The following is a 23,889-nucleotide window of genomic DNA, read 5'->3' on the forward strand; positions in this document are numbered from 1 at the left end:
GGCAAAAGTCGAAGATGTCATGGAAGTAAGCACGCAGGAAAGGGTAACCGGTGAGTGAGATGAGGGTGCACCCGTGGGTGGAGGAGAGGTTGGGTGTAGTCTGGATCAGGGGGAGGGAAGACGTATAAGAGAGCCTCGTCCTTGGGGTTGAGGACGACATCACAGCATTGCATCTTCAACTTCAGGGCCTTCAAGTAGTATCTTTTCCAGCACCTCCTCATCCTCCAACTATCACCATGCGTCCATCTCAAGTCTTCTCCTACGCCATCTTGGCAGGAACCAGCATAGCCCAGGGCGACATTGGTGCTCTCCTGGCTTCACAACCCGATCTCAGCACTCTCCTCGAGCTCGTTGGTCTAGTGGATGGCCTTGCAGACACGCTCTCTGCCGCTTCCAACATCACCATCTTCGCTCCTACCAACGATGCATTCGCAGCCGTACCACGCGATGTACCCGAGGGCCAGGCCATTGAGAACAAGAACGACACCATTGCCATCGGCGCCCTACTTGCCAACCACGTCTTCAAGGGCGTCTACCCGGCTAGTGTCATCACCGATATCCCAACCTTTGCACAGACACTCCTCGACAGCTCGTATGTGAATGAAATCCAGCCTTTCTCCAACTTCACCGGAGGCGCCTACAATGAGCTCGTCAAGAATGGAGAAGACGTCTGTGTTATTTCTGGAGAACAAACTATCTCCACTGTTACTGAAGCTGTAAGTATCCATTATGACACACCCAATTCCTCACCAACAACACTAACCCAAACCCGCAGGACATCATGCTCGGCGCCGGCATAACCCTCCACAAAATCGACACGGTCCTCTCCTTCGGCGCGCCCTTCCAACTCTTCACCTACCGCTCCGGCTACCTCGCCATGAACGCCGCCCTCTCAGCCGCTTCACTCGCCATCGACTTCGGCCTCTCGGACCCCTCATCCACCGGCCTCAACATCTCCGACTTCACCATCTTCGTGCCCACCAACGCGGCTTTCGAAGCCATCGGCTCGGTGCTCGAATCCGCGGACCAGGCGACGCTGCAGGAGGTGCTCAAGTACCACATTATTCCTAGTAATGTTATTTTCTCGACTGCGCTGGGTAATGTGTCGGTGAAGAGTCTGCAGGGCGAGGAGTTGGTGTTTACGGTAACGGAGGAGGGGAGGGCGTGGGTTAATGGCGCGGAGATTGTGTTTGCTAATAGTATTCTTTTTAATGGGGTGGCGCATGTTGTTGATGGGTTAGTTCTTCTCCTCCCCCTCCCATACCAATTATCACACATAACTGACTTTCTATTTCTAGTGTCCTCAACCCTCTCGCTCCTTTCGACCGCGCCTCTCTAGACCCATCTGCCCCAGCCTCTGACCGCGTCGCTTTCGAAGGCGCATCTTCCGTCTCTGAACTCCCCTTCTCTAGCGCTTCTCTCGCTTTCGGTGGTGACCTCATGACCTACACTACCACACCTGAGCTTCTCAAGACTGTTGCTGCTGTTGCGACAGCTACCTCGGGTGTTGACGCTACTACTACAGGTTCGCCTATGGAGACTTACACTGGAGCTGCCATGGCGATGCTGCCTGGTGCGGGTGTGGCTGTTGCTGGTGCTATGGGTATCGCTGCTGCGTTTGTCTAGAGTTGAGAGGGGATGAAGTGACGGGAAGGAGGATGCGACGGTTATGGGTTGGGACAAGAGTCTGCATACGAATGCGCACGCATAGATGGCATACCACTTAGATTTCTTTGAGGTGTTTTCCCTAGCAGGCACAGTTGTCATGAAGCCAAAATGCGATTATGAGCAAGCTGGAGTGCTAGAGCGTAGCTAGTGACAACTCTCTAATGCGATGATCGTTTCAAATGTCTCTGTCTCGTTGCAAAAAGTTTCTGCTTCGTGGTTATCAAATCTTTGGGCGCGATGAGGAAAAACAGGCGACTTCGCAGTGTCGGAACCATGACGTTGAGCCAGAGAACGTTGCACAGTACCGCGGGGGTCCACTCCGGTGTAGGGCGCGGTAGGGCGTGCACTATGCAGAAATCGTTATCAGTGCGTTTCTGACCCCCTGCATCCAATCTGAACGGTAGTAACGCACTAGTGAGGTCTCTCAGCAAGCAGCAATACGAGGCCGGAATTAACATCATCTGGTGTAGCAGTGTCGTTTACCGGCTGCAAAGGGTACTGAAAGTTCCGGAAAGAGCTTAAGGTGCATGCTGGAGGTACTTGGAGTAATTTCTAGCGAGAATGTGTGGCTTTTCAGGCCGTTAAATAAATCTCAAGGCGAGAAACGGTTATTGCATCTGGTGATGGAGGCTGCGATGCTCGAGGTACAATTCCGGCCAGACCAATCACAGCAGCTGTATCGGACCCACCGGAGGCGCATGTTGGGCCGATTCTGCGGCTCTCCGCGGCCCTTCTTTTCGGTAGTTTTTCTGGTTGGCTCGCAACCGAGCCGCTGTTAGCACTCGTGATGGTCATCGAACACCATTACAGAGGCATGTCGTGTGTCATCAAGTAAATTCTGGGCGGTGATTTGTTGTGAATATTGCGAGTCGTTTTCATCGCGACTGCACGTGTGTTGGCCACTCTGGTGTGCGACGGTCTCGATCGGGCCGACTTAGATGGCGTTGTCACCGCCGTAGTCGGCGTCGTGATGGACGCCTTTGAGAACTGGCACGTAGGAAGTCGTTACAACTGTCTTAGATACTGAGAACCTGTAATTCAGCTTTTCAAAAGTTTGTCGAGTGTCGCAATAGCTATAAAGATGTTGTGATCTTAACTTCCAGTCGATAGTAATACGTTGTAGACTTCGTAAATAGAGACTGAATCACCAGTTGCGCACTTCCTTTGTTGCGAAAAGAAAATGGAAAGCATGATGGGAATTTGATTCCAATATTCCAGTGACATCTCAAGCCAGTAGGAAAGTAGCCTCCGTTGCGCCGCCTTCGCCCTCTTCCTCTGCTTGACCCAAGTCTTGGCGGCGACGAGCCTACCCTCCCAACTCATCGAGGACATCAGGGGGAACCTCTGGATCGAGGCCGGGCATCGCAGGATGTCTTCGGGTCAAAGTCTGCTGATGAAGACAAGTGATCCAGCCATTACGTACGTCTTATCTTGACGAGGCCGGTGGTTTTCCGTGGCCGGTTTTGATTCCGGCCTCGTAGGATATAAGCTCGTTGTCGCCGTTGCTGTCGAGAGAAGTTTCAACTCATCCCAACTCCAACATTCGGCGCTCGGACCAGATCTCCAGCATCAAAGCCTGAATACCTTCAGCATCTTTGACTTCTCTCTCTCTTCAATACCTCTTTGCACATGTCTTCTTCAACCTTTGACTTCCCCGTCATGAAGGACCCCCGTCCTGATGACCGCACACTCCCCGCCTTCATGGTCTCCACCACACGAGGCTTCCTTCCTCGCCAAGAACCCATTGTCGAACTACCAAAAGAGTTCGCTGCTCTTGAGTCTATCTTGCAACGCATGCCCATCAAGACACTGTCAGGGGAGTCAGGTCTACTTGCCAACTTCACCTTCGGCGACACCGTACTCAAGGAGCTTCCTGATCTTACCCCAGAGGTAGAGAAGTATCGCGATGACCTGGTCGTCATGAACGCCCTGTATCGTGATTACTCTTTCTTGGCTTCTGCATATCTCTTCGAGCCTTGCCATGAGAGGCATGTAAGAGGAGAAGAATACGGTCTGGGTCGACAGTCGCTGCCGAGATGTATTGCGCTACCCATCGTCAAGGTTGCTGAGATGTAAGTGGCAATGCTTTCTCCTATCGTCATATGGTGCTGGTCTTATGTGCTTGTCTTCTTAGCTTGGCATGGCAACTTCCAAACAGTCACCTTCACAATACACCATAGGGTGGATGACATGGCTGACATTACTCGCGCGCAGTGCTGGTTTCAAGCCGTTCATGGAGTATGCTGGGTCGTATGCGCTCTTCAATTACCGTCTGGAAGATCCATCACGGGGCCTCGAGTACGACAACCTTCGCCTGATCCGCGCTTTCGAGCATGGGTTGGATCCCACTTCATCTGAGGCCGGCTTCGTTCTCGTCCACATAGCTATGGTCAAGGAGTCTGGTGCGCTTGTCACAGGTGCTTCCGAGATGCTTGAAAGCTGTCTGGCCAAGGACCGAGAGCGGTTCAATGACGGCCTTCGTACTCTGGTGGGTGGTCTCAGAAACGTCAACGCCGTGATGAACAGTAAGTGCATTGCTTCGGTGCGTGAATTGGCGACTGATGAGATTAGCCATGTGGAACCGTAGCAAGCCGCAAGGCTACACCAACTTCCGTACGTTCATCTTCGGCATCACCTCACAATCCATGTTCCCCAACGGTGTCATATATGAGGGCGTGAGCGAAGAGCCAATGTCTTTCCGCGGCGAGTCTGGTGCCAACGACAGCATGATTCCCATGTGCGACAACCTGCTTCAGGTCCAGATGCCAGAGACACCTCTTACGGATATCCTGAAGGACTTCCGCCAGTACCGTCCTGGCAATCACCGCGAGTTCTTGGAGGCTGTTCGTGATTGCGCTCAGCAGTCGGGCGTGCGCGAGTTTGCGAAAGGCGACTCCGTGTCAGCCGCGCTCTATCTCCAAGCTCTTGATCAAGTTCGCGACTTCCGCTGGCGGCATTGGTGCTTCACTCGCGAGTACATCCTCAAGCACACTTCGCACCCGACTGCAACAGGTGGCAGCCCGATCGTGACTGTAAGTGCTTCCTTGGCTCGACGGTCTTGCTCTTACTGACGCGTAATAGTGGCTACCCAACCAGCTCACAGCAGTACTCATGCAAATGGCGGAGACCTTCGAGTACTGCAAGACGATCAATGGTGTCAGCGATATTATGGATACAGTCAACCACCAGCGCGAGTCGCTGAGGAAAGAGGTGGAGAAGTACTGCGGGGAACGAGGTGTTGCAGCATCATGAGAGAGCACGCTTCCCTCGTCGACGGCACTACACGTTCTCTTGTAATTCATAGCCAAACCATGAAGCATTTACTTTATGCCTTCTTTATCATGTGCGCCTTTGTTGGAGTGCTGCCTAGTCGCGACATTTTCGTGTTCCGCCCTTTTTGATGATGACTCGCGTAAACTCAGCGATGCGAGGGCGTAGACACGTAACGTATGACTGTAGCGACAACACTACGGATGACGCCGCGGTGATTGTGGACCACGGAGGCTGTGAGTGGTGTAATGGTGGTGGTTCTGGGATGAGTCAAGACGCGCTACCGCGTGAGTCTCAGCGTCATGGCTCCGGCGGCCTTCTATCGATAAGTAGGCCCCCGGATCTCCCCAGCAGCTCCCATCGCCATTGCCAGCGCCATTCCAGCACTTGCCACCCTTCGATGCTCACTGCAAGACAACTCATGGAATATTCACACTCCTTCCAGCTCCCGCGAATACCAAACGTCTTATTAATACGGCGGTGTTTACGGAACACGTCCTGACAGTCCCAACCCCACATTCATACCTCCATCACACCACGTACATCGGTCGCTACGAATACCTTCAGTTTAGGTCTACCGGTGAATATCTTATAATCACGTGCTATTTCGCATAATATGGCCTCCCGACACGAGCCCAAGCAGAGCCCAGCTGAGCGGCGGAAGGGCGAGTCTGTAAGTAATAACCCAGGGGAAACCCATGTCTCCCCAAGCTGTACCCCAGATGTACCCCAGACATATTCGTTGCTTTGACACAACGAGTATGGTACAGGAGAAACCAATTCCGTTGGCTCACGGTTCGCGCCGAGTAGTACAACCAGGGAAATGGGGCTACTTGTAGCACGAAGGCGATCGCATTGTACTTTAGACGGATTACCCATTGAGGTTCCAGAAGACGTACTCAAGCTAATGTAAATACCAGGCGCTCAGCGAATTTGCCGACTACGTCCAGAAACAACAGGCGCTGCGCCGACCGCCCGGCCAGGCCCCCGCCGTCCTCGAAGACCACGATGAGCTGAGCATCCTCGACGAGCTCGGCCTCTCCGATGACAACAAGGCGCACATCCGCCTCAAGACACTCCTTACCGACCCCGCCGAAGAGAACGTCGCAGCGCTCGCTGAGCATATCCAGGGGCGCCTGGCCGAGGGCCATGGGGAGGCGCTGTTCGATGTTGGCCTGGAAGACAGCGGTGACTCCATGGGCTTCGCTGAGGATCAGTGGAAGTTTGCCTTGGAGAGGATACAAGCTGCCTGCGAGAAGATAAAAGCCGACTACAAGATGCTCATGACGCGGAACGTTGGCGGTGACGTCGAAGTCGGACCTCGCAATGCGAAGGAGCTTGGCTTAAGTGGCAAGATGATCTTGCGACAACAGCCGCAGAGTGTCGACGATGTGATCGAGACGAGGATAGCAGTAGTAGGAAATGGTGAGTGCCTCAGGCGCAATTGAGAATATACACTGACTCTCGACAGTCGACGCTGGCAAGAGTACCATGCTCGGTGTCCTCGTCAAAGGCGGCCTCGACGATGGCCGCGGTAAAGCGCGCGTCAACCTCTTCCGCCACAAACACGAAATCGAGAGTGGTCGAACCAGCTCAGTCGGCATGGAGATAATGGGCTTTGACAGCAAGAGCGAAGTCGTTGTGTCGAACGTCGCAGGTCGAAAACTTACTTGGGAAGAGATTGGACGGCGATCCGCCAAGGTCATCAGCTTCACTGATCTCGCTGGACACGAGAGATACTTGCGGACTACCGTCTTTGGGCTGCTGTCAAGCGAGCCCAACTACTGTCTACTGATGATCGCGGCAAACAACGGTTTAGTGGGCATGAGTAAAGAGCATCTCGGAATCGCACTTGCGCTCAACGTCCCCGTCATGGTCGTTATCACCAAAATCGACATTTGTCCGCCACAGATCCTTGAACAGACTATAACTCAGCTGTCCAAGATCCTCAAATCTCCAGGAGCGCGAAAGATACCAGTATTCATCAACAATAGGGAGGAGTGCATCACCACCGCTACTCAATTTGTGTCGAGTCGTATATGTCCTATTTTCCAAGTTTCCAATGTCACTGGTCACAACCTGGACCTGGTGCGCATGTTCCTCAACGCACTACCGCATCACGGCAATTACGACGCCTCTGCTCCTCTGGAATTCCACGTCAACGACACATTCTCGGTCCCTTTCGTTGGCACTGTGGTTTCAGGTGTTGTCAAGTCTGGTGAGATACATTCTGGCGACACAGTATTGATCGGTCCCGACAGTCTTGGCCAGTTCCAAACGACAAAAGTGCGTTCCGTCGAGCGCAAACGGATACAAGTTCCAGGATGCTCCGCTGGCCAGTCTGCTAGTCTCGCACTGCGCAACGTTCGGCGGAAAGACGTGCGAAAAGGCATGGTCGTTTTGCACAAGGCTGAAAAGCCAGACCCGACAACTGGCATACTACCAGCCCCGAAAGTGTACCGCGAGTTCGTTGCTGAAGTCTTGATCTTGTCGCACGCGACGACTATCAAGACCAAGTATCAGGCTATGCTACACGTTGGACCGGTGTCCCAAACCTGTGCCATCATCGACATCGACCGCCAGTACATCCGCACTGGTGACCGAGCACAGGTAGCCTTCCGCTTCGTACAGCGACCAGAGTACTTGACTGTCGGCGATCGGATACTATTTCGTGAGGGCAGAACGAAAGGATTGGGTATTGTCAAGAGAGTCGGCTATGACTCCAAGCATCCGCTAAACCCGGAGTTGCACAAGAAGAAGGATGGTCAAGAGGACGGGAAGAACGTGGAAGCATCATGACGGGTTGGAACGTAGAATTTAGTAGAGGTCTCAAGCAATCGCATTAGAAGATCGAACGATGTCACGTAGTCAACGCTTTAGAGACTAGCTGTCATGGATGATATAATGATTCAAATTTGCATGAGAGAATCCCAGCTGGAACGCAATTTAGCTGAGTGTTTCACATGATAGCGGCTATTCGCACCCAAGCATGATATTCGATACGCTAGGTTCAAGGTGCCGCAACGTGTTGAAGATCGCGGTGCTGACAGCCGCGTATCGATAACAGTATCGCAAAGCCGCAGCTCCAGTGGCAGCTTCTGAGCGACACAGCAGCGCCTGTCTTGACTCACAAACCTCTACATCGACTTTATCGTTCCACGTGCGGCTTACCGAAGAATAACCCCATGTTAAGATCAATTAGCCGCGATCAGGAGGATCGCAGCACAACGCGGGCGGATTGCCGCACAGTGGGACAGCACTTGAGACCATCGCCACGATTTTTGTGATCTAAGGAGATCTGGAAACCACTGCGGAATTCTGGAAACAGTTGTACTCTCCCACCATGGCGACTACAGACCTCGCGCAGTCGACGCTGTACCCCAAGATCACGACACACATCCCTGAGATCATCGAGCAGCTGCGACACTTGAACCGCGACACTGTCCATCCAGAAGCAAATGTCACCGTGGAGCCTGTATCTTTTGTCGGTACAGTTAAACTTCATGGCACGCACGCAGATATCCTCGTATACCCTGATAACCGCATCGTTTTCCAGTCGCGCAACATAATTGGTCTGTCCGTCGCAAAAGATAACCAAGGGTTCGCAGCAAGTATGTCAGAGAAGACCGCGGCTGTACTCGGACTGCGAGATGTGTATTTGGCACGATGGAAAGAGTTGAATCCTGGCACAAGACTCGGAGAAGACTCACCCGTTGTGATGGCTGGCGAATGGATAGGCGAGAAGATACAAAAAGACGTCGCAATTGCCCAACTATCACGTCGCTTCGTCATCGTCTCGGTCAACATCAATGGTACATGGCAAAAGGACGAAGCATACTCTGATATCTCCTTGCCGGCTCATGGCATCTACAACGCCTCTAGAGCCGGCGTCTTCCACACAACACTCTACCCAGACGACTACGAACGCACAGTATCAGAAATCGAACGTATGACCGAAGAAGTCGCCGCTCACTGCCCTTTCGCAGCGACTTTCGGTATATCCGGCTTGGGCGAAGGCATCGTTTGGAAACCCGTACCTCGCCAGTACAACGGCAACACTTCTCTATGGTTCAAGAGCAAAGGGGGAAAGTTCAAACCCACATTCTTCCGCATTCCAAAACAACATGAAGGCGCCGATATCATCAAAGAGCGACGCAGAGCAGCCGCAACAGTAGCAGTTGCGTGGTGCTCCCAGCAGCGGTTAGAGCAAGGCTGGGATGTGCTGCGTGAGAAAGGTGTTGAGCGCGATGTGAGAGCACTGGGCGACTTTTTGAAGTGGATACAATGTGATATTCTGGAGGAAGAGAAGGGACATATCAAAGGGCATGGTGTGGATGAGGCGGCGTTGAAGATTGAAATTGCTAAGATTGCCAAACCATGGTATAGGGCAAAGCTTAGGGAGTGCGACGCCAGGTGATGCCAGACAAATTAGATGAAGACCATAAGGAAGAGGCTTGCTGGACGTTGATTGCGAATGATGCGCACGCACGACGATGGTTTGTGCTCTTGTGACGAAAGTCACAAACTTCTGGCACGCTTTATTAAGGCATCATCGCTCCCTTGGATCGCAACAATACAATATTCTCATTGCTCCTTCGGTTTTCATCACGTTCACAAAATTCGACCCTACTCACAGCGGTCCACCCTAGAATGTCTGAAGCACTCAACGACGCTTCGGGCGACAGGCCCCCACAGATGCCCGAAAAATACACCTGGCTTCGCGACGCTGCTTCGTCTACGTACTGTTTTGTCAGTCTGTGTGTTCCCACCTCCGACATGGATGATGCGCGTTCCAAACTGGCTGCGAACGCCCAAGAGAACTCAGTCGTCGATGCACTCCTTAGGCGCGTCGTTGCAGTAAAGATTCCCGGAGAAGGCTCTACCCAACCTACGATGCATTCCGAATTACGCATTCTCCAAGAGATACACCGCCAATCGTATTCTCGCAGCGGCGGTGAGCACTGCATTGAAGTAGTTGACCACTACGACATGGAAGCTATGGCCCAAGGGGAGCCAGGTTGGCTGGTCATGGCAAGCTCACCAGTTTCTAGTGATCTTGAAGGACTCTTCGTATTCGACACTAGGGACAAGCTTCCAAAATGCCTACTCTGGCTCATCATTACGCAGCTCTATAAGACAATCTACTTCCTACACCGCGAATGTAAACCGACTATCACACATGGCAGTGTTTTAGCGGAGGACATTCTTATCAGCTTTCCCTACGAAGAACAGAAGAATGGCGAGGTTACCATTGCTAAACGCCCTAAAATCAGTCTCGTAGGATTTGCGAATAGCTGCATCCATGATCCTACGAACTCTCCAGATGGGCTTGAACGCAAGGCTCGGGCAGAGGAAGAAGATGTCGAAGCTCTGGCCTCTTTGATTCGAAAGCTCATCTATAGGTGCTACGAGCATGAAAATGTATACGATGGCAAGCCAGGAGGGAAGATGACAAGGCTCGTGCGAAAGTATCTCAAAGATGATGCGCCAGAAGAGGTGAGGAAGTTTATGCAGCGGGATGCGCGAGACTTGGAGGGCGTATGGGCTGCTATCGGGGTATTCGCTAAGGAAAAATTGGGGAAAGTCAGGAATGAGGAGTGGGAAGAGGTGCGGGACTCGGTTGATGAGGTTGCTGAAGGGAAAGTAAAGTTGAGCGACCTTGTCAAAGGCGTTCTGAGTGATCAGTCAGCGAAGAACTAGGTGGCTAGCCAAGGTCCATTTCGTGTTGATAGATACTGGAATCTCGAGAATGGGTGGCTTCTCATCTGTTACAGATCTTGCTGCGTGTGTTGATATGTCACTGTGTGCTTACGCTCCTACAAGTTGTCTCATTCAAGTTCCTCGAAACGAATGAACAAACCTCATTGTGTATGTTTCACTCTAAGTACTCGACGCGTTCCTCTCACCATCTACTAAGCTCAGTGGTTGGACTTTTGTTTCTCAAACGTCCAAACCCACTCCAGACAACGCCCGTTCCCTTGTGTGTACTCCCTCATATATCCACTCCGCTTGCCCCCGGGAATTACCAGCTCAGCCGCACGAGAGAGCTCTTTCTTCCAAGCATCTAAGTAATGATCTTCCAGACGCCTAGCTTTATTTGCGCTGTCGGTCTCCCCTCGCAAACTCCAATACCACACAAGCATTTTAGTATCATCAACGACGCCAACGAGGTGAACCTGGAGACGACGAAGCTCGGTATGGCTAGATAAGATTTCGAGGCCAGAGAGGTTAAAAGTAAAGTCTGCCGCGCTGTTGGCGGCTAGCCGTTCGTTGGTTGGGCGGACGAGTTTGATGCAAACAGTGTCTAGCGGAGTCGAAGAATTAGCTGTCGCGGCGCTTCTATTGATTTCAGCCCGTGCTACTTCGCTGAGCCGGTAGACTCGCTTCACGTCATCGAAGATCATCGGCCAGTCGCACTGGATGAAGATCTCGTGCGTGTGGCACTCTGATGGAGTGATGGCGTCTAGGATATAGCTTTGGGGATGTGTGTCTGATATTCGGTTATCCAGGTGCCACGTTGACTTCTGGTGTAGCTGTCGGATGCCTTCGCGCATCATCTGCTTGTTGGTAAGAAGCCATGGGATCTTGTCAACAGCAGATGGTGCTTCAACCGAGTCGTGCCTTCGATCATAGGTTACCTTGTAGTCTTTGATATCATGCCGCTGGACAAAGGTCTTTGTATCGCACCAGAGGTAGTCGTAGATGATATCGCGGACTTCGGTCGGCAAGGTCGTGAAAAATGGAGAATTCGACATTGGAACGGTCGATGATCTTGATTTTCGATATGCTGTCGAAGACCCTGGTTAACTTTCGCTTCAGTTCTTGACGGAGTTGAGAGATTGCCGCGGAGACTTAGGCGAACTATGATCGTGAGATCCAATGGGGCTAGGCATTGTATATATCGGTAAAGGGAGCACTATGAAAGCACTGTCCAACGGTGTGGATCAGCAACACAGCGTGAATTGCGCATTGATGACCGTGCACACAGATGTAGCGCAGATATCAGTCGCATATATTGTTGGTACTGGGTAGTCGACTGGCCAGGGTGGCGGCTTCGATGCCACACTTGATCCAGTCCTGTTGTTTATTGATTGGGAAGACCTCAGAGAAATACGATATACCTCATGTTGAAAACAGGCGAATAGTGCAACCTAGATTGTGAGTCTGAGTATCGTCTCAACCCGCATTGCTGAACACCAACCCTAGATACGCACTAGTATTTCCGAGTTCATCTCGAGCCGAATGCAGACGCAAGCCTAGGAGAGAGATCAATGGACAGACGAAGAGGTAGCTGTCAGTAACGCAAGACGAAGACGAAGGCGCAGTATCTGGGTGTGCCAGCATCGCCACTGTCGTGGAGGATATGGTAAGAAGAAGGTGTGGAAATCGCGCCTTCGAGCAGGCAATGCTGGTTGCCGCAATGACGTTTCCCACGCGCACCGACCAGCCCCGCCAAACGCGAACCTGTCGCGTCCTCACGTCGCGTCAGGTACGCCACCCAGCCTTGTCCCCGCACGGGAGAAGACATGTATAACGCTGTTCGCGACTCTATGAACAAGGCACGTTGTTGAGAATGAGCATGCCCAGCCCACACAGTGCAAGACCTCAGAAGACGCAAAGATAGGATTGTAATCATTATGATTTGATACTGGGACTCCACGACAGAGTTTACAGGAAACTATCTACTTCAACACCTCCAGGACACCAGTTCTCGCAACGCTATGATACAAAAGACAGAACAATGAAAGAGCTCTGCCTGCTACACCGTCTAAAACCCAATATTTACAAAGGAAAACAAAGGAACGCCAAATAATGCTGGTGATGATGCAGAACAAAAACGGAAAAGAGTGATGTTAGGGAAGTTTCTAATTCCCCCTACCAAGCAACTTCTTGCCCAGAGCTTTCGCCTTCTTCGTCTTCGGACCATCGGTATCCTCTTCCATGACGCTGCCTTCCCGTCCACTCATACCACTGACGCCACTAATACCAGTGGCTACACTCGCAGCTCGCATGCTGGCTGCGCCGCTACCCGCTCTGCCTCTCATGTGCCCAGCGAAAGGTGCGCTGACCCCAGCGATGTGTTTACTCAAGCTATGAATGAGGTTTGCGTGGACTGGCTCTGTGTTGTCTACTCTCGACAGCTCATCAGCAAAGGCGCGACCGTCGTCGACGTCTTCGGGGCCTAGTCCGTTGCTATGATGATTCAAGCCACCCATGATGGAACCGTGTGTCGAACGCGCTTGATTGGACGTCGAAGGTGGTTTTGACGATTGGAGAGATGACCCTTCTTCCGAGACGGTGCTGATGAGACTACCTTGGCGGCCGGATGCGAAAGAACGGCGGGGCATGCGGTCTTCGGCTGAGAGATCGGAGCCACCGGGGGAGTGGTCACGCATGGAGTTTGAATCGGTGCCAGAGAGATCGGGAGAGGTGTTGAGCATCGTGCTGCTGTTGGCGAGCTGTCGGAGGCGCGACTGTGCTTTGGCTGAGGGTCGGTGGTGCGAGATCTTGTTGCCAACGATTGTACCGGCATGGGAGAGGAGAGCTCTCAAGACGTCTTTCTTGAGTTGCGTGACGAGGTCTAGGTTAGACCATGTCTTGTTGCGGTACTCAATTGTTGGCATCCTGAAGACCAGATCATGGACATCTTCAAAGTTACGTGTGCTCTTGCCCTTGTAGGAAAGACACAGTACCATAGACGGGATCTTGAAGTAAGCAACTGTCATGTACTCGCTCGCACGACTCATCATCTCAGTCAGATCGTCACTTCTGGCTTCCTTCTTGTTGGTCTTCTTCTCCCCCAGGTTGGTGCCGGTGCGGTAGAGTGCAAAGCGTTTCGCGGTTCGATCAGACTCGTTCAAAGTCTGACTTGAGTTGGTGGTACTTGAACGGACGGAGCTTGGTCTTGTGGAGGTATTGGAGCTGTTACCCAATGTAGGAACGACCAAGGCGGAGCTCGGGTGAAGAGTGCGACGAAGCTCTGTTCCACTACGAGAAGGATTGCTGTCTTTGAAGAATCGGAAATAGTGAGCGCTTGGGCGCTTAACCAAGCTCTTCCTCTTTGCGTCGGACTTCTGTACAGGATCGGGCAGCTGAAGTGTGGGTGTAAGTCGTTGTTTGAGCGCTTCCACAGCGCCGTCATCAGCTGCAAGCGAGGCGCTCATACTTGTCGCTCCAGAAATGATGCTATCGGTTTCTTCGTCTTCCTCATCCTGAGTCGGCAGAGTATGCTTGAGTAAGAAGGGCGACGAGTTCGCAGTCTTGCTGTCACCGTACGTAGGGAAGACATATTGCAACAGCTTCTTGCCGATCTGGTACTCCAACTGCACCTTTAGTGGATACAACTCAACTTCAAAGTGCTCTACGACAGGGATACCAGCGATCGATTCAAGCGCCACAAAGTACACCTTGAGGCATTTAGCGTTTTCCGGAAGAGTCTGATCTTGCTCCAGGAAAGGTGAAATCATCTCTGGGTATAGGGCGTTAGGTAGCAAGTTCAGACCTCGCACTTGCTCAATCTCCAAAGAGTTCGAGTTGGATCCATCGTTGTTGTCTGTGCGGTCGAATGCGACGTTCTTCAGTTGGAATTCTGCTAGTGACTCTGCGCCTTCGCGAAGCAGATGCCAAACGATGTCTGATGCAGAGACATACATCCGCAAAAGGCCAGTTGAGTCTCTTGCTTGAGCACGATCGTCTTGCTTGCGTTGTGCGGTCGTGATCGCCTTCATGACGAAGAAGAGCTCGTCCTCGTAGACAGCCAAGTCTTTCTCAACTTCAATCCTATCTTCCCAACCTTGCTTGTCCAGGTATTTCTCGTTGATCTGGAAGACATTTTTGATCTCTTCTAATTGCTGGATACGCTCTTGAAGACCCATGACTAGCTTTGGAGCTCCTGCGAGATCGGTGAAGTCGGAAGCAAGCATGATCTTCTCGAGTCGCTCATTACGCGTCTTTTCCAAAGGCTCGTGGTACAGCAAAAGATCCAATACGATGACGTACATCGCATAGTACTGCCTGGAATCGCACAGGGCCCGCACGTGTGGGAAGTCCACCCATAGATGGTCAATACGGCTCTCCATGTTGTCAGCAGATGTGGCCGAGTCGGCAGCCGAGACATCGTCGTTGTACTTCAGGCGCAGCGCGTTGTGCTTGTCGTAGCGCATACTGGCTGAAGTTCGCTGTACCACCCGCTGGAAGCCGAATGGATTGCTATGGAACTCGAACATGACCTCGAAAGGTACCCATGGTGGCCACGCTGAGCCAGCTGGCGTTCCGTACATGCTTCCGGAGTACATGTGGATATCCTCCGGACTGCTAAAGGTCTTTGAGTTGGTGACGAAGATTTGCAAGCTGTCCATAGCTGCGATGAACCTTCGTTGAACGAGACCCGAGACCTCGTCCATGACACGGTCCTTGTCCATGATTTGTAGAACCTTGAGCTGCATGCCTTTGGCCGTGACAAGTACCGCAGACTTGGTGTCTTTCTCGCTCTGCAATTGGATCTGCGGTGCAATCAAACGTACGAGATACGAGTTCTGAGAGACGTAATCGTCCGCGACATCTTCATCCGCTTTTGTCGGATTCGCATGTGAAGGGTCACCAGCACCGTTGGATGCACCGTTGGTGCTCTTGCTTTTAGCGTCTTCCTCATCAGCGTCGACAAAATTCCTGCCGTCGCGAAGCAACTGCTCGATTGTTTCGTCAATATTCAGTCCGGCCTCGTTGTCGCCAGCCATGGGTGTTTCGTCAGGTCCAGATGTAGATGGTCCACGAGACTTATTCTGCTCTTCAACAACATCGAGTATGAACTTTACTGCCCTTCGTGACATGTAGTAGACGAATCCTCGACGTTGACTGACTTGGTGTATGTAGCGGAGTATGATGTTCCGTAGGGAGTTGCCCCACTTCAGGTGGATGTTGTGAATGATGAACCGGTTGTTGAAGTCGTTGGTGAAGTCCGTGATAGGGTTAGGAGGCGCATCAGCGTGCTTGTGTTCAGGGTCGATAGCATTTTGAGCTTCGTCTGCTTCAAAATACTCATCTTCTGTGTCGGTATCAGGCTCTGCGACAGTGTTGTCTGGTGAAGACGCGGCAGTTTCTAGCCGCTCCAGCAGACTAGCATGCATCGTAGAGAGGAATTCTAGTTTCCGTTGAAGGAACTGGGAATGATTACGCAGAGCCTCAAGACGGCGTTGCGACTCTTGTTGCATGTCTGACGTCTCACGAACGACTTTTAATTCTTGGTCGTTGATTGCATGCTGGTTAAGAGCTACCTGCTCTTTCACACGTTCAATCCGTTGCTCAATCAATTGACATTGTACCCGACGTGGGTCATTCCTTGCCGAAATGACACAATGATGAGTCGGCTCGTTACCGAATGCGCTCTTGCGGTGTTTGTCGCCCGAAATGTTGTTGGCATGATCGGTTTGACGGAAGTACGTAAATCGTGGCGCGAATGCTAGCGGGAGAATCTGTGTTTCCGGATGCCGGCGTGACGGTAAGATCCAGCCAAGTTCAATGAAGTCGTCCATATCGACCCAGCCTAGGTCGTTGTCGGGAATCGTAAACTTCGACAAGTCGGCTGTTAGATACTCCTGGTTGTAGCTAGCGAGATCATCCGCGGTGGCGTTATCAACATCTTCAGAGCCTGTTCCTGCAATGCTTGCAGACACCGCTCGGATGTCTGTCCGGATGAGGTCAAGCTGTACTTGATTGATGCGCATACCAGTCGTCTTGTTTTGCCTGCTGTTTTGTTGGCCTTCAGGCGCTTGGACCAAAGTTCGGAATTCTTCGCGGCGCTGATGGAGATCGAACATGAAACTGTCGAGACGGGCCTTCAGTCCAGTGGCGGCCACAACGCCTGCACCATAGTCTTCCGCATCTTTGTGCTTGTAGATATGGCTCATGTACAGAGGCGATAGCAAGAGGTTGTACTTGATGGTTGCAAGGTGCCGCCCGAATTTCTTGCTAGACTTCTCTACTCCTGGCCACAGCTTGCCCTGGCGTACGGGCAATGACATGGCACCGGAGAACATCGACCACCAGCTGTAGAAGTGTGTGAAGAAGCGTGGTGAGAGATGCACACTGTTGTAGGTCTTTGATGGTTCTAAGTTAGCGACAGACCATTCTCGATCGTATGGAGCAGCGATAGCGATAGACATGTGGATGTGGTGACTGCGGAAGCCTCGGAAAGCGTCATACTCCTGCACGATGTCAGCAAGAGCTTCGAATTCAAGAGACGGGTTGATGACCTTTCCATTGGATGCTTTCGCATACTTTGGATTCTTGAGGGTGACATTGTAGTGGGGTATGAAGTTGAAGGAACGGCCGCCGTCGTCCAGGTTGCGCTCAAATACCAGTCCGGCAACCCAGCGCACATTGCCGTTCAATTTCATTACTGTTTTCTTGAAGACGGCTCTCTGCCTACGACTAGACATGCTCGATGCAGTATCTGGACGGGCCACAGCTTCAGTCTCCGCGTCGTGACGAGCAAAGTGATTGAGATCCGGAATGGCGAGCACGTAGCTTCCGCTCTTGACGATCATGAAGTTTTTAGGGTCTTCGTCCTCAGCAATGCTGAGTTGCACGTCGTTTTGCCAGCACATGACAAAGCCCGCACCGTGACCTGTGACCATGTACGGATCGCGTGAACCTGCATTCCGTTAGTAGAGTGATTATACAGGATGCGTTGTGTCTTACCTTTAAGAATCAGATGGACGTCGCCATCGCCCTTCCACGACACGTTGATGCGCGAGTGGAAGGTCAACCTAATCTTGTCCCAGAATCCAACCCTCTCCGAAGGGTCTACAGCTGGCTTTGTGAAATTCTCAATGATTTGCATCATATCCTGGATTGCCGGCTGGTATGACGTGCCCCAAGTAATCCTTGTCGGGTATGCTGAGTTGATATCGATCGCCATGTCAGAGTATGTCTTCACAGGCGCCACAGTCCGACGAACGTCCACCGCGTATCCACGTGTGAGCTCGCCTGCAGAGTTCCGCTCCTGTGGTACGACAACAACTCGGCTGACGCGAGAAGATTCAACGTCCCTGAACTCTTCTGCTATCACGAAGTCTGTCTTCATCAAGACGCTCGGTAGTCGGGACGACTGTATACTGCCGATAGCCGGGAAGTGCAATAGCGGTAGCGGATAATCGCGAAGGTGGATCTTGGCTTCTCCCATCTGTATTTGAACGTGCATGGGGATCAAAAGAGCGTACTGCGTATCAAATGGCATACCTTTGCCGACACGGTGCAGGAAGCGTGGGTACTCCGAAATGGGGAACGAGGGCTTGTCAATGACAATCTCCAGGTCGCTGACAGCCAGCGCCATCAGGGCTGGGCGTTGCGAGACAGCAAGAATGGTTTCCTTCTGCTCAATGTCATCCGGCAGTTCGTCTAAGCCCCAGAATGTCGAGCGGATGTCGTTCATGGATCGATTCTGGGTTGCCATTGCGAAATCGATACGCTTTTTCCACGTCTGAGCGTTGAGGCGATTAAGCTTCACGCGCGCGTCCTGTACCGATGTTTCATATGACCCACTAAGACCGCTAAAACCATCCTTGTTATACCGCATAGGATGATCTGAACGTCCCCGTTCTGGTGAGCTATGTCCGCTCGAGTCCGCGCTCTTCGTGCGTCGGTGGAACCTCAGCTCTTTGTCCCTCTTCTTGATCTTGTTCCGGCCCCGAGGATCATGTGCTGATCTTGCGCGGTACCGTGTACCGCCTCGTTGTTCGTCTTGCTGTTGTAGTTTCCGCACTTTCAGATCAAAGGCGTGTTCACGAGCAAGTCTCTGCTTCTGCTCCATGAGTCCGATACGGTAGATGGTTCCGAGCTTCCATTCAAAGGCGTTGTCTTCCAACTCGAAGAGGACAGCGCGGCTTCGGAGCGATATCTTTGGTACGATTTTGGGGCCTTCGGCCTCTTTGTCCAGTACGTACTCATTGGTTCCAGTCTTAAAGCGATGATGCACTTGCTTGGCAGTCTTCGCGACGTTCGCGACATTGTCAAAGATTTTGTGCATGACGAGTTGATGAGGCACAGCGATTCTTATCGCGTCCGTCGCTATGTCGAATGACTTTTCGTTCGTTACAGTGTGACCGTACCTGAGCTTGGACTGGCGATAATCCAACCGCAAAGATTTGACACTGACGATTCGACTCCAAGCGCGTTTGATGGCAGGGTTCTCGGCGAACAGTCGCACTAGACGTGCGCGAAGGAAGGGGCTGGCCCAGCGATGCTTTCCCGCCTCAAGTCCATAGATCTGAAGCATGAGAGGTGGATCTCCGGGCATGTCAGCTTTGATCTGGAAAAAGTGAGATTTGACATCGATCGTCACGATCTCGTTGCCGGCTGCGCTGGGTGGGTCAACGACATCCTCACCCAACGACGGTACGGACAGATGCCGTGGCGAGCTGGACGAGCTTGGCTCTGGAGCCTTGGTCTTGCCCGCACCCCAATCAAACGACCTTTGCAGGACCTGCATTGCCATGCACAAGGCAAAGTGACGATAGAGCGAATAACGCAAAAAGAGGTTTTGGCTGTAAGAGTGCACGTGAAATATCGGGCCCTGTTTATCGGAGAGCGTGTGTAGAGCAATCTCCATACGGGGCAGCGACAACGTTGGTTCTTGTTCCGATTGCTCGTCGCCCTCGATGACCAAGCCTTCTAGCCCGTAGAAATGTAACGCAAGACGTCTACCATCGGTTGGGCCGTTCAATGTTCCTTTCGGTGACTTCGGCGAAGATGGAGGCGGTGATCTAAGCAGATGCTCCTCGCGATTGATGCTTCTACTTGGTGCGCGCCGTCTTGCAGGTCTTAGATCTATCTCTTCTTCCCGTCCAGTTTTGTATTCGGCAGTCCAAGATTCCAAATGCAGAGCAACTCCTCGACTTTGTTTAGATACATCAGGATCTATTCCAGCGACGTCCACGTTGAAGTCCGATCCTTGGAGATGTACGTATGTCATCCAGGCCGGTAGTCTCCGGAGTACGTTGACGCCCTTCTTTCTGGGAGGGCTTCGCCGACGGCCCATGTCCTTTGACATCTGTGTGACGATCTGCCGCAGTCCTTCACTAATTTCAGGCCGAACCATGTAGAGAGAGAAAGTTTGTGCGGTGCCCCAGACTTCCACAACTGGGTCGGGAGCCGCACTCATCTGGACCTTGACTTCGAGATAGTCGGTCAAGAGCAAGTTGTGTTTCTCGATGGCGGCGGTCTGGTAGTAGAGTTGCTGTGCGTTCATACGGAAAGTCGAGCTCAGTGCGTAATGCAACTCGCCATCCGCAGAGTGCGAGGACTCCATGTCCAAGGAAATTGAGGAAGATGCAGAGATGAGTAGATCGAACTCGTCGGCCTCATGCTTGTCGGGGTCCATCGGTGGTAGAGTTACCCGGATGACAGGTTCATGGATGGATATTTTGATGTTCGCTTTGGGCAAGAGCCGGCGAAACAGATATCGCTTACGTTGTCTGGTTTCAGGCGGCTTGCGGTGCAGCTCGTAGTTGTGGAAGATAGCGAGGAGTAGTGGTAGATGCTTGGGGTCAAGATCCAGAGATGGTGATGTGACGACCAGGTTGGCGAATAGTATGTTGGTGTTGCGCTCGGCACTATCTTTGTCATTAGAGAAATGAATAGTTTTAGAAGGAAGAGTCGTGTTCAGGGTCATGGTCGCCATAGGAACGTATAGGAGGCGTTCGGGATGGCCATCGCTGTTGTCGATTCCGACAGATATGGATATGGCAGCAAGAAGAGCCTGGTGGGCAATGTCGTCGGGCGAGAAGTACATGAGATGCGCGGGACTGCGAGGATCGAGGCGGAGGAGGTCCATGCCGACTTCCTTCATGGAGAGATTAAGGTAGACTGGAGGCTCGGAGCTGTGGCCCATTTCGATCTGCTTGGTGAGGCCGAGGAAGCCAATCGCGAACTGAAATTCATGGATACCGCGGAGGATGGAGCTGGCGAACTCACGCGAGTCGGATACGGTACGGACGAGGTTTTCTTCGCGGCTGTTGGGGTCGTCGAGCTCTTCCATCACATCGCTGAGCGATACATGTGTCCGACTGCCACGAGATCGCTTCCGAGGGACAGGCGCGCGACACTTCTGGGCCCTTTCCATGCACAGCTTGACATCGTCGAGTGGAATGAGGAGGCGACCCAATTTGAGTGCGATAGATGCATCGCGCAGACCCTCGAGGCCTTTCTTGAGGAAGCCGTGGACGTTGAGGGTACAGTGATCCAGTAGTTCGGTCGACTCCCTGCCCTCTGGGGTGAAGAGGATGCTGCGGGCGGAGAAGAGCCATTCGGCGGGCCACTGCTCCTCGTCGGACTTGGGCTTGTGGTGGTTGAAGAGGCGACTGCGATCGACCGTCTTGCGCCGTGTGTCGACTGCTAGGTTAAGGCCGCCGACCTGGATGGAGCCCACGTCGACTACGACCAGGGTGGTCGCGTGAGCCACGACATCGATCTGCCTGAGCCAGTTGATGTTCCGGTGCAGGCGCTTGATCTTCTCCTTGGCATCTGTCAGCCGCTTCCACGTCAGGCTTCGCGGTGTCTCGTCATCGCCCAGCTCGTCGTCCTCGGCCACAGGCTCGGGCGTGTTCTGGCCGCTCTTGCCCTTTTGTGTTGTGCCGTTTGCCCAATGGGCCCATCCCGTCTTCTTCCGCGGTTTCTCTCCCAGCGCTTTGAGGTCGACCGTGACCTTGAGCTCGTGCAGGACGATGCTGACTACCGTGGGTTGTGCGAATGTGGGTCGGTGAAGGGTGAAGCCGAGTCCGCGGATCTCGATGCGCAGGCCATCCTTGGGCGTGAAGGCGATGCGTCGCAGCCCCCGTAAGCCCAGGCGCTGTATGGAGACCCCGGTGGCGATGCGTATAAAGGCGAATAGGACAAAGGAGAGCAGGTATATGAGGAGCACGAGCCCCGCGAGGAACTGGAGGGTTGGCAGCGCCATGATGCTGCTTCAACCGTATGCCATTGACCGAGTCGAGGATTATCGAACGAGGTGGTCGCGACTGCACGCGACGTGCCTGAGTGATGGGAGCGTCGACTGGCGGAACATAATCGAAGGGAGCGCGGGCGCAGGGCTACGAGGGTTGCTGCATCGAGGGCGAGGGTGTACGTAGGTGAAAGCGCGGACTTAACGGTCGGGGCAGATGAAAGCGGCCAAAGCGGCAGGCCCGGATCGCGTCGCTGCGTCGTAGCGGCTGTCGCTAGTGAAAAATTGAGGGCGAACAGGAGGATCTCGATCTAGCAAACTCGATGTAGGCCCTCTCCAGACGCTCTGCGGGGCTCCGTATTTGCTTCGCTTGGTGTCTTGTGCTGATGCCGTCAGATTTCCAGGTTCCCACGCTTCGTCGGCACAGCATCCCTGCACTGCCAAGACCCACCCGCGTACCGGGAAGGAGCTTAAACGCTCCTGCCACGCGACTGTCACCCAACGACACATCTGCGTGCTGGCTGAGTCACGCTCACGTGCCACAAACTTGTTCTGGCATGACTGTGTATTTCCGCGGTGTTAGGCTGAATGGCTTTCCAAGCTGAACCAACCCAATCGTCCATCTAGTCAGTCGTTCCTGCCAAGCACGACCGGTCGCGGCTGTCTGCATACGTGGGACGACAGATCCAGGAACCTCATCCCGCATTACGGCCGAACTGCAACGGCGTCGGAATAAAGAGACGCTATCCTTGCGGTGGATCATTGCCTATGAACCCTTCAAAACTTCTCCAAGTTATCCCAGTTTCATTTGTACACGCACTCGTCCCAGTGCTGTCGGTGAACTTGACTGGATGATTGTCCATCGATGTCACCTTCCTCTACGCGTTCAATGCGGCTTCCTCGAGGCCTCGCGCCTTCGCAACAGCTGCTCATCCCCCGGTATCCGGCAGGAAGCGCGTGCAAGTAGAAAGAAGCGAACGATGCACCTCGAACTTGGAAACGTCGCACCTCTATCACCATAGCACATCACATCGCCAGAACATGGTTGTCCGCAATCCTCACGCAAATATACATAGTGCAGCTCCGGTTGGGAGTGCAGAAAACACGCTACCCATCATTCTTCCGCCACCCCATCCCACAGAATTCTTCCGCTACGCGGATCCCACCGGCTTCACCTACATATATGCATTCTCGCTGAACGACGCACAAAACCTCATCTCCGAAAGCGACCCCGATTACAAAGCCAAGTCGCCCATCGCAGTCTTCTAGGCACGAACAGCGGATGTCGCCGACAAGCCCAAGCCACCATGGCATGTTATCAACCCAGCTCTACCCGTCGCTAATTCCAAGATGCTTTGGAAACAAAATAATCGTCGCCCAAAAGCCATGGTTGTTTGTCGGGAAGATTTCCGCTCGGCGTCGGGCGAAATGATCCAAAGGGAATACCATTGGCGAGATTGGCAACGCAACAACAAGGCTAGGTGCTTTGTAAGGGATTCGCCAAGCGTGGCAAGCACAACGGGTATCAGACCCGCTGCACCATGGATTCGGGATACGAAAACAGCATGGGCTCACTAGGAGGAGTGTCGGGATCGGGCTACACTTGCACGATTTGACGGTAAGTTTTGACTGCACAAAGTGCATGTGAAACATACACTGACTTCGTACCTCTACTGCTGCAGTACCCAAAAGAGGAGCAGGAGCACCTCGGGTTCCGAGGCCTCTTGACAGCAAAATCTTCATACCTCATGCCTGATTGACTAAGAGGGCATTGTCCGACTTCTTGCTACGCTGGTGCGCAACTGAGGACTCAATGCCTAGTGCCCGTCAGTTTGGACTTTGCGGATTCATGTATTCATCCACTGATCAAATTCTTCTCTGCCGCTTACAGACGTTCATGCTGTCTTTTTCATCGTTTCACTAAGTGATTGTCCAATATTACTTATCCAAGCAACACGTTCTTCCATATGTTCTTTAGTCGACAGCGATCTCGGACACCTACCGACCCAACT

At 52.7% G+C, this 23,889-nt stretch overlaps 6 protein-coding genes across 6 annotated transcripts; 5 read left to right on the top strand and 1 right to left on the bottom strand.

The window, feature by feature from the left end:
- Nucleotides 1-236: 236 nt before the first annotated feature.
- Nucleotides 237-1,626, top strand: J4E85_002601 (uncharacterized protein; the record flags this gene model as incomplete). The annotated part of the gene is made up of 3 exons (XM_051466879.1): nt 237-716; nt 776-1,236; nt 1,299-1,626. The coding sequence occupies 3 exons, from the start codon at nt 237-239 to the stop codon at nt 1,624-1,626; spliced, it is 1,269 nt and encodes a 422-aa protein (XP_051329734.1).
- A 1,701-nt stretch (nt 1,627-3,327) lies between these two features.
- On the top strand, nt 3,328-4,920 carry J4E85_002602 (uncharacterized protein; the record flags this gene model as incomplete). The annotated part of the gene is made up of 4 exons (XM_051466880.1): nt 3,328-3,740; nt 3,883-4,193; nt 4,240-4,700; nt 4,750-4,920. 4 exons carry the CDS (start codon nt 3,328-3,330, stop codon nt 4,918-4,920), a joined length of 1,356 nt encoding a protein of 451 aa, XP_051329735.1.
- A 634-nt stretch (nt 4,921-5,554) lies between these two features.
- J4E85_002603 (uncharacterized protein) lies at nt 5,555-7,737 on the top strand (the record flags this gene model as incomplete). The annotated part of the gene is made up of 3 exons (XM_051466881.1): nt 5,555-5,611; nt 5,859-6,363; nt 6,410-7,737. 3 exons carry the CDS (start codon nt 5,555-5,557, stop codon nt 7,735-7,737), a joined length of 1,890 nt encoding a protein of 629 aa, XP_051329736.1.
- Nucleotides 7,738-8,281: 544 nt separating this feature from the next.
- J4E85_002604 (uncharacterized protein) lies at nt 8,282-9,355 on the top strand (the record flags this gene model as incomplete). The annotated part of the gene is made up of 1 exon (XM_051466882.1): nt 8,282-9,355. The coding sequence occupies one exon, from the start codon at nt 8,282-8,284 to the stop codon at nt 9,353-9,355; it is 1,074 nt and encodes a 357-aa protein (XP_051329737.1).
- A 233-nt stretch (nt 9,356-9,588) lies between these two features.
- On the top strand, nt 9,589-10,638 carry J4E85_002605 (uncharacterized protein; the record flags this gene model as incomplete). The annotated part of the gene is made up of 1 exon (XM_051466883.1): nt 9,589-10,638. One exon carries the CDS (start codon nt 9,589-9,591, stop codon nt 10,636-10,638), a length of 1,050 nt encoding a protein of 349 aa, XP_051329738.1.
- A 2,165-nt stretch (nt 10,639-12,803) lies between these two features.
- J4E85_002606 (uncharacterized protein) lies at nt 12,804-21,892 on the bottom strand (the record flags this gene model as incomplete). Its single annotated transcript, XM_051466884.1, has 2 exons — nt 12,804-17,590; nt 17,638-21,892. 2 exons carry the CDS (start codon nt 21,890-21,892, stop codon nt 12,804-12,806), a joined length of 9,042 nt encoding a protein of 3,013 aa, XP_051329739.1.
- Nucleotides 21,893-23,889: the final 1,997 nt, after the last annotated feature.

The sequence above is a fragment of the Alternaria conjuncta genome, assembly GCF_024043145.1.
Source record: "Alternaria conjuncta strain BMP 0040 chromosome Unknown scaffold_3, whole genome shotgun sequence".
Lineage (NCBI taxonomy): Eukaryota > Fungi > Ascomycota > Dothideomycetes > Pleosporales > Pleosporaceae > Alternaria > Alternaria conjuncta.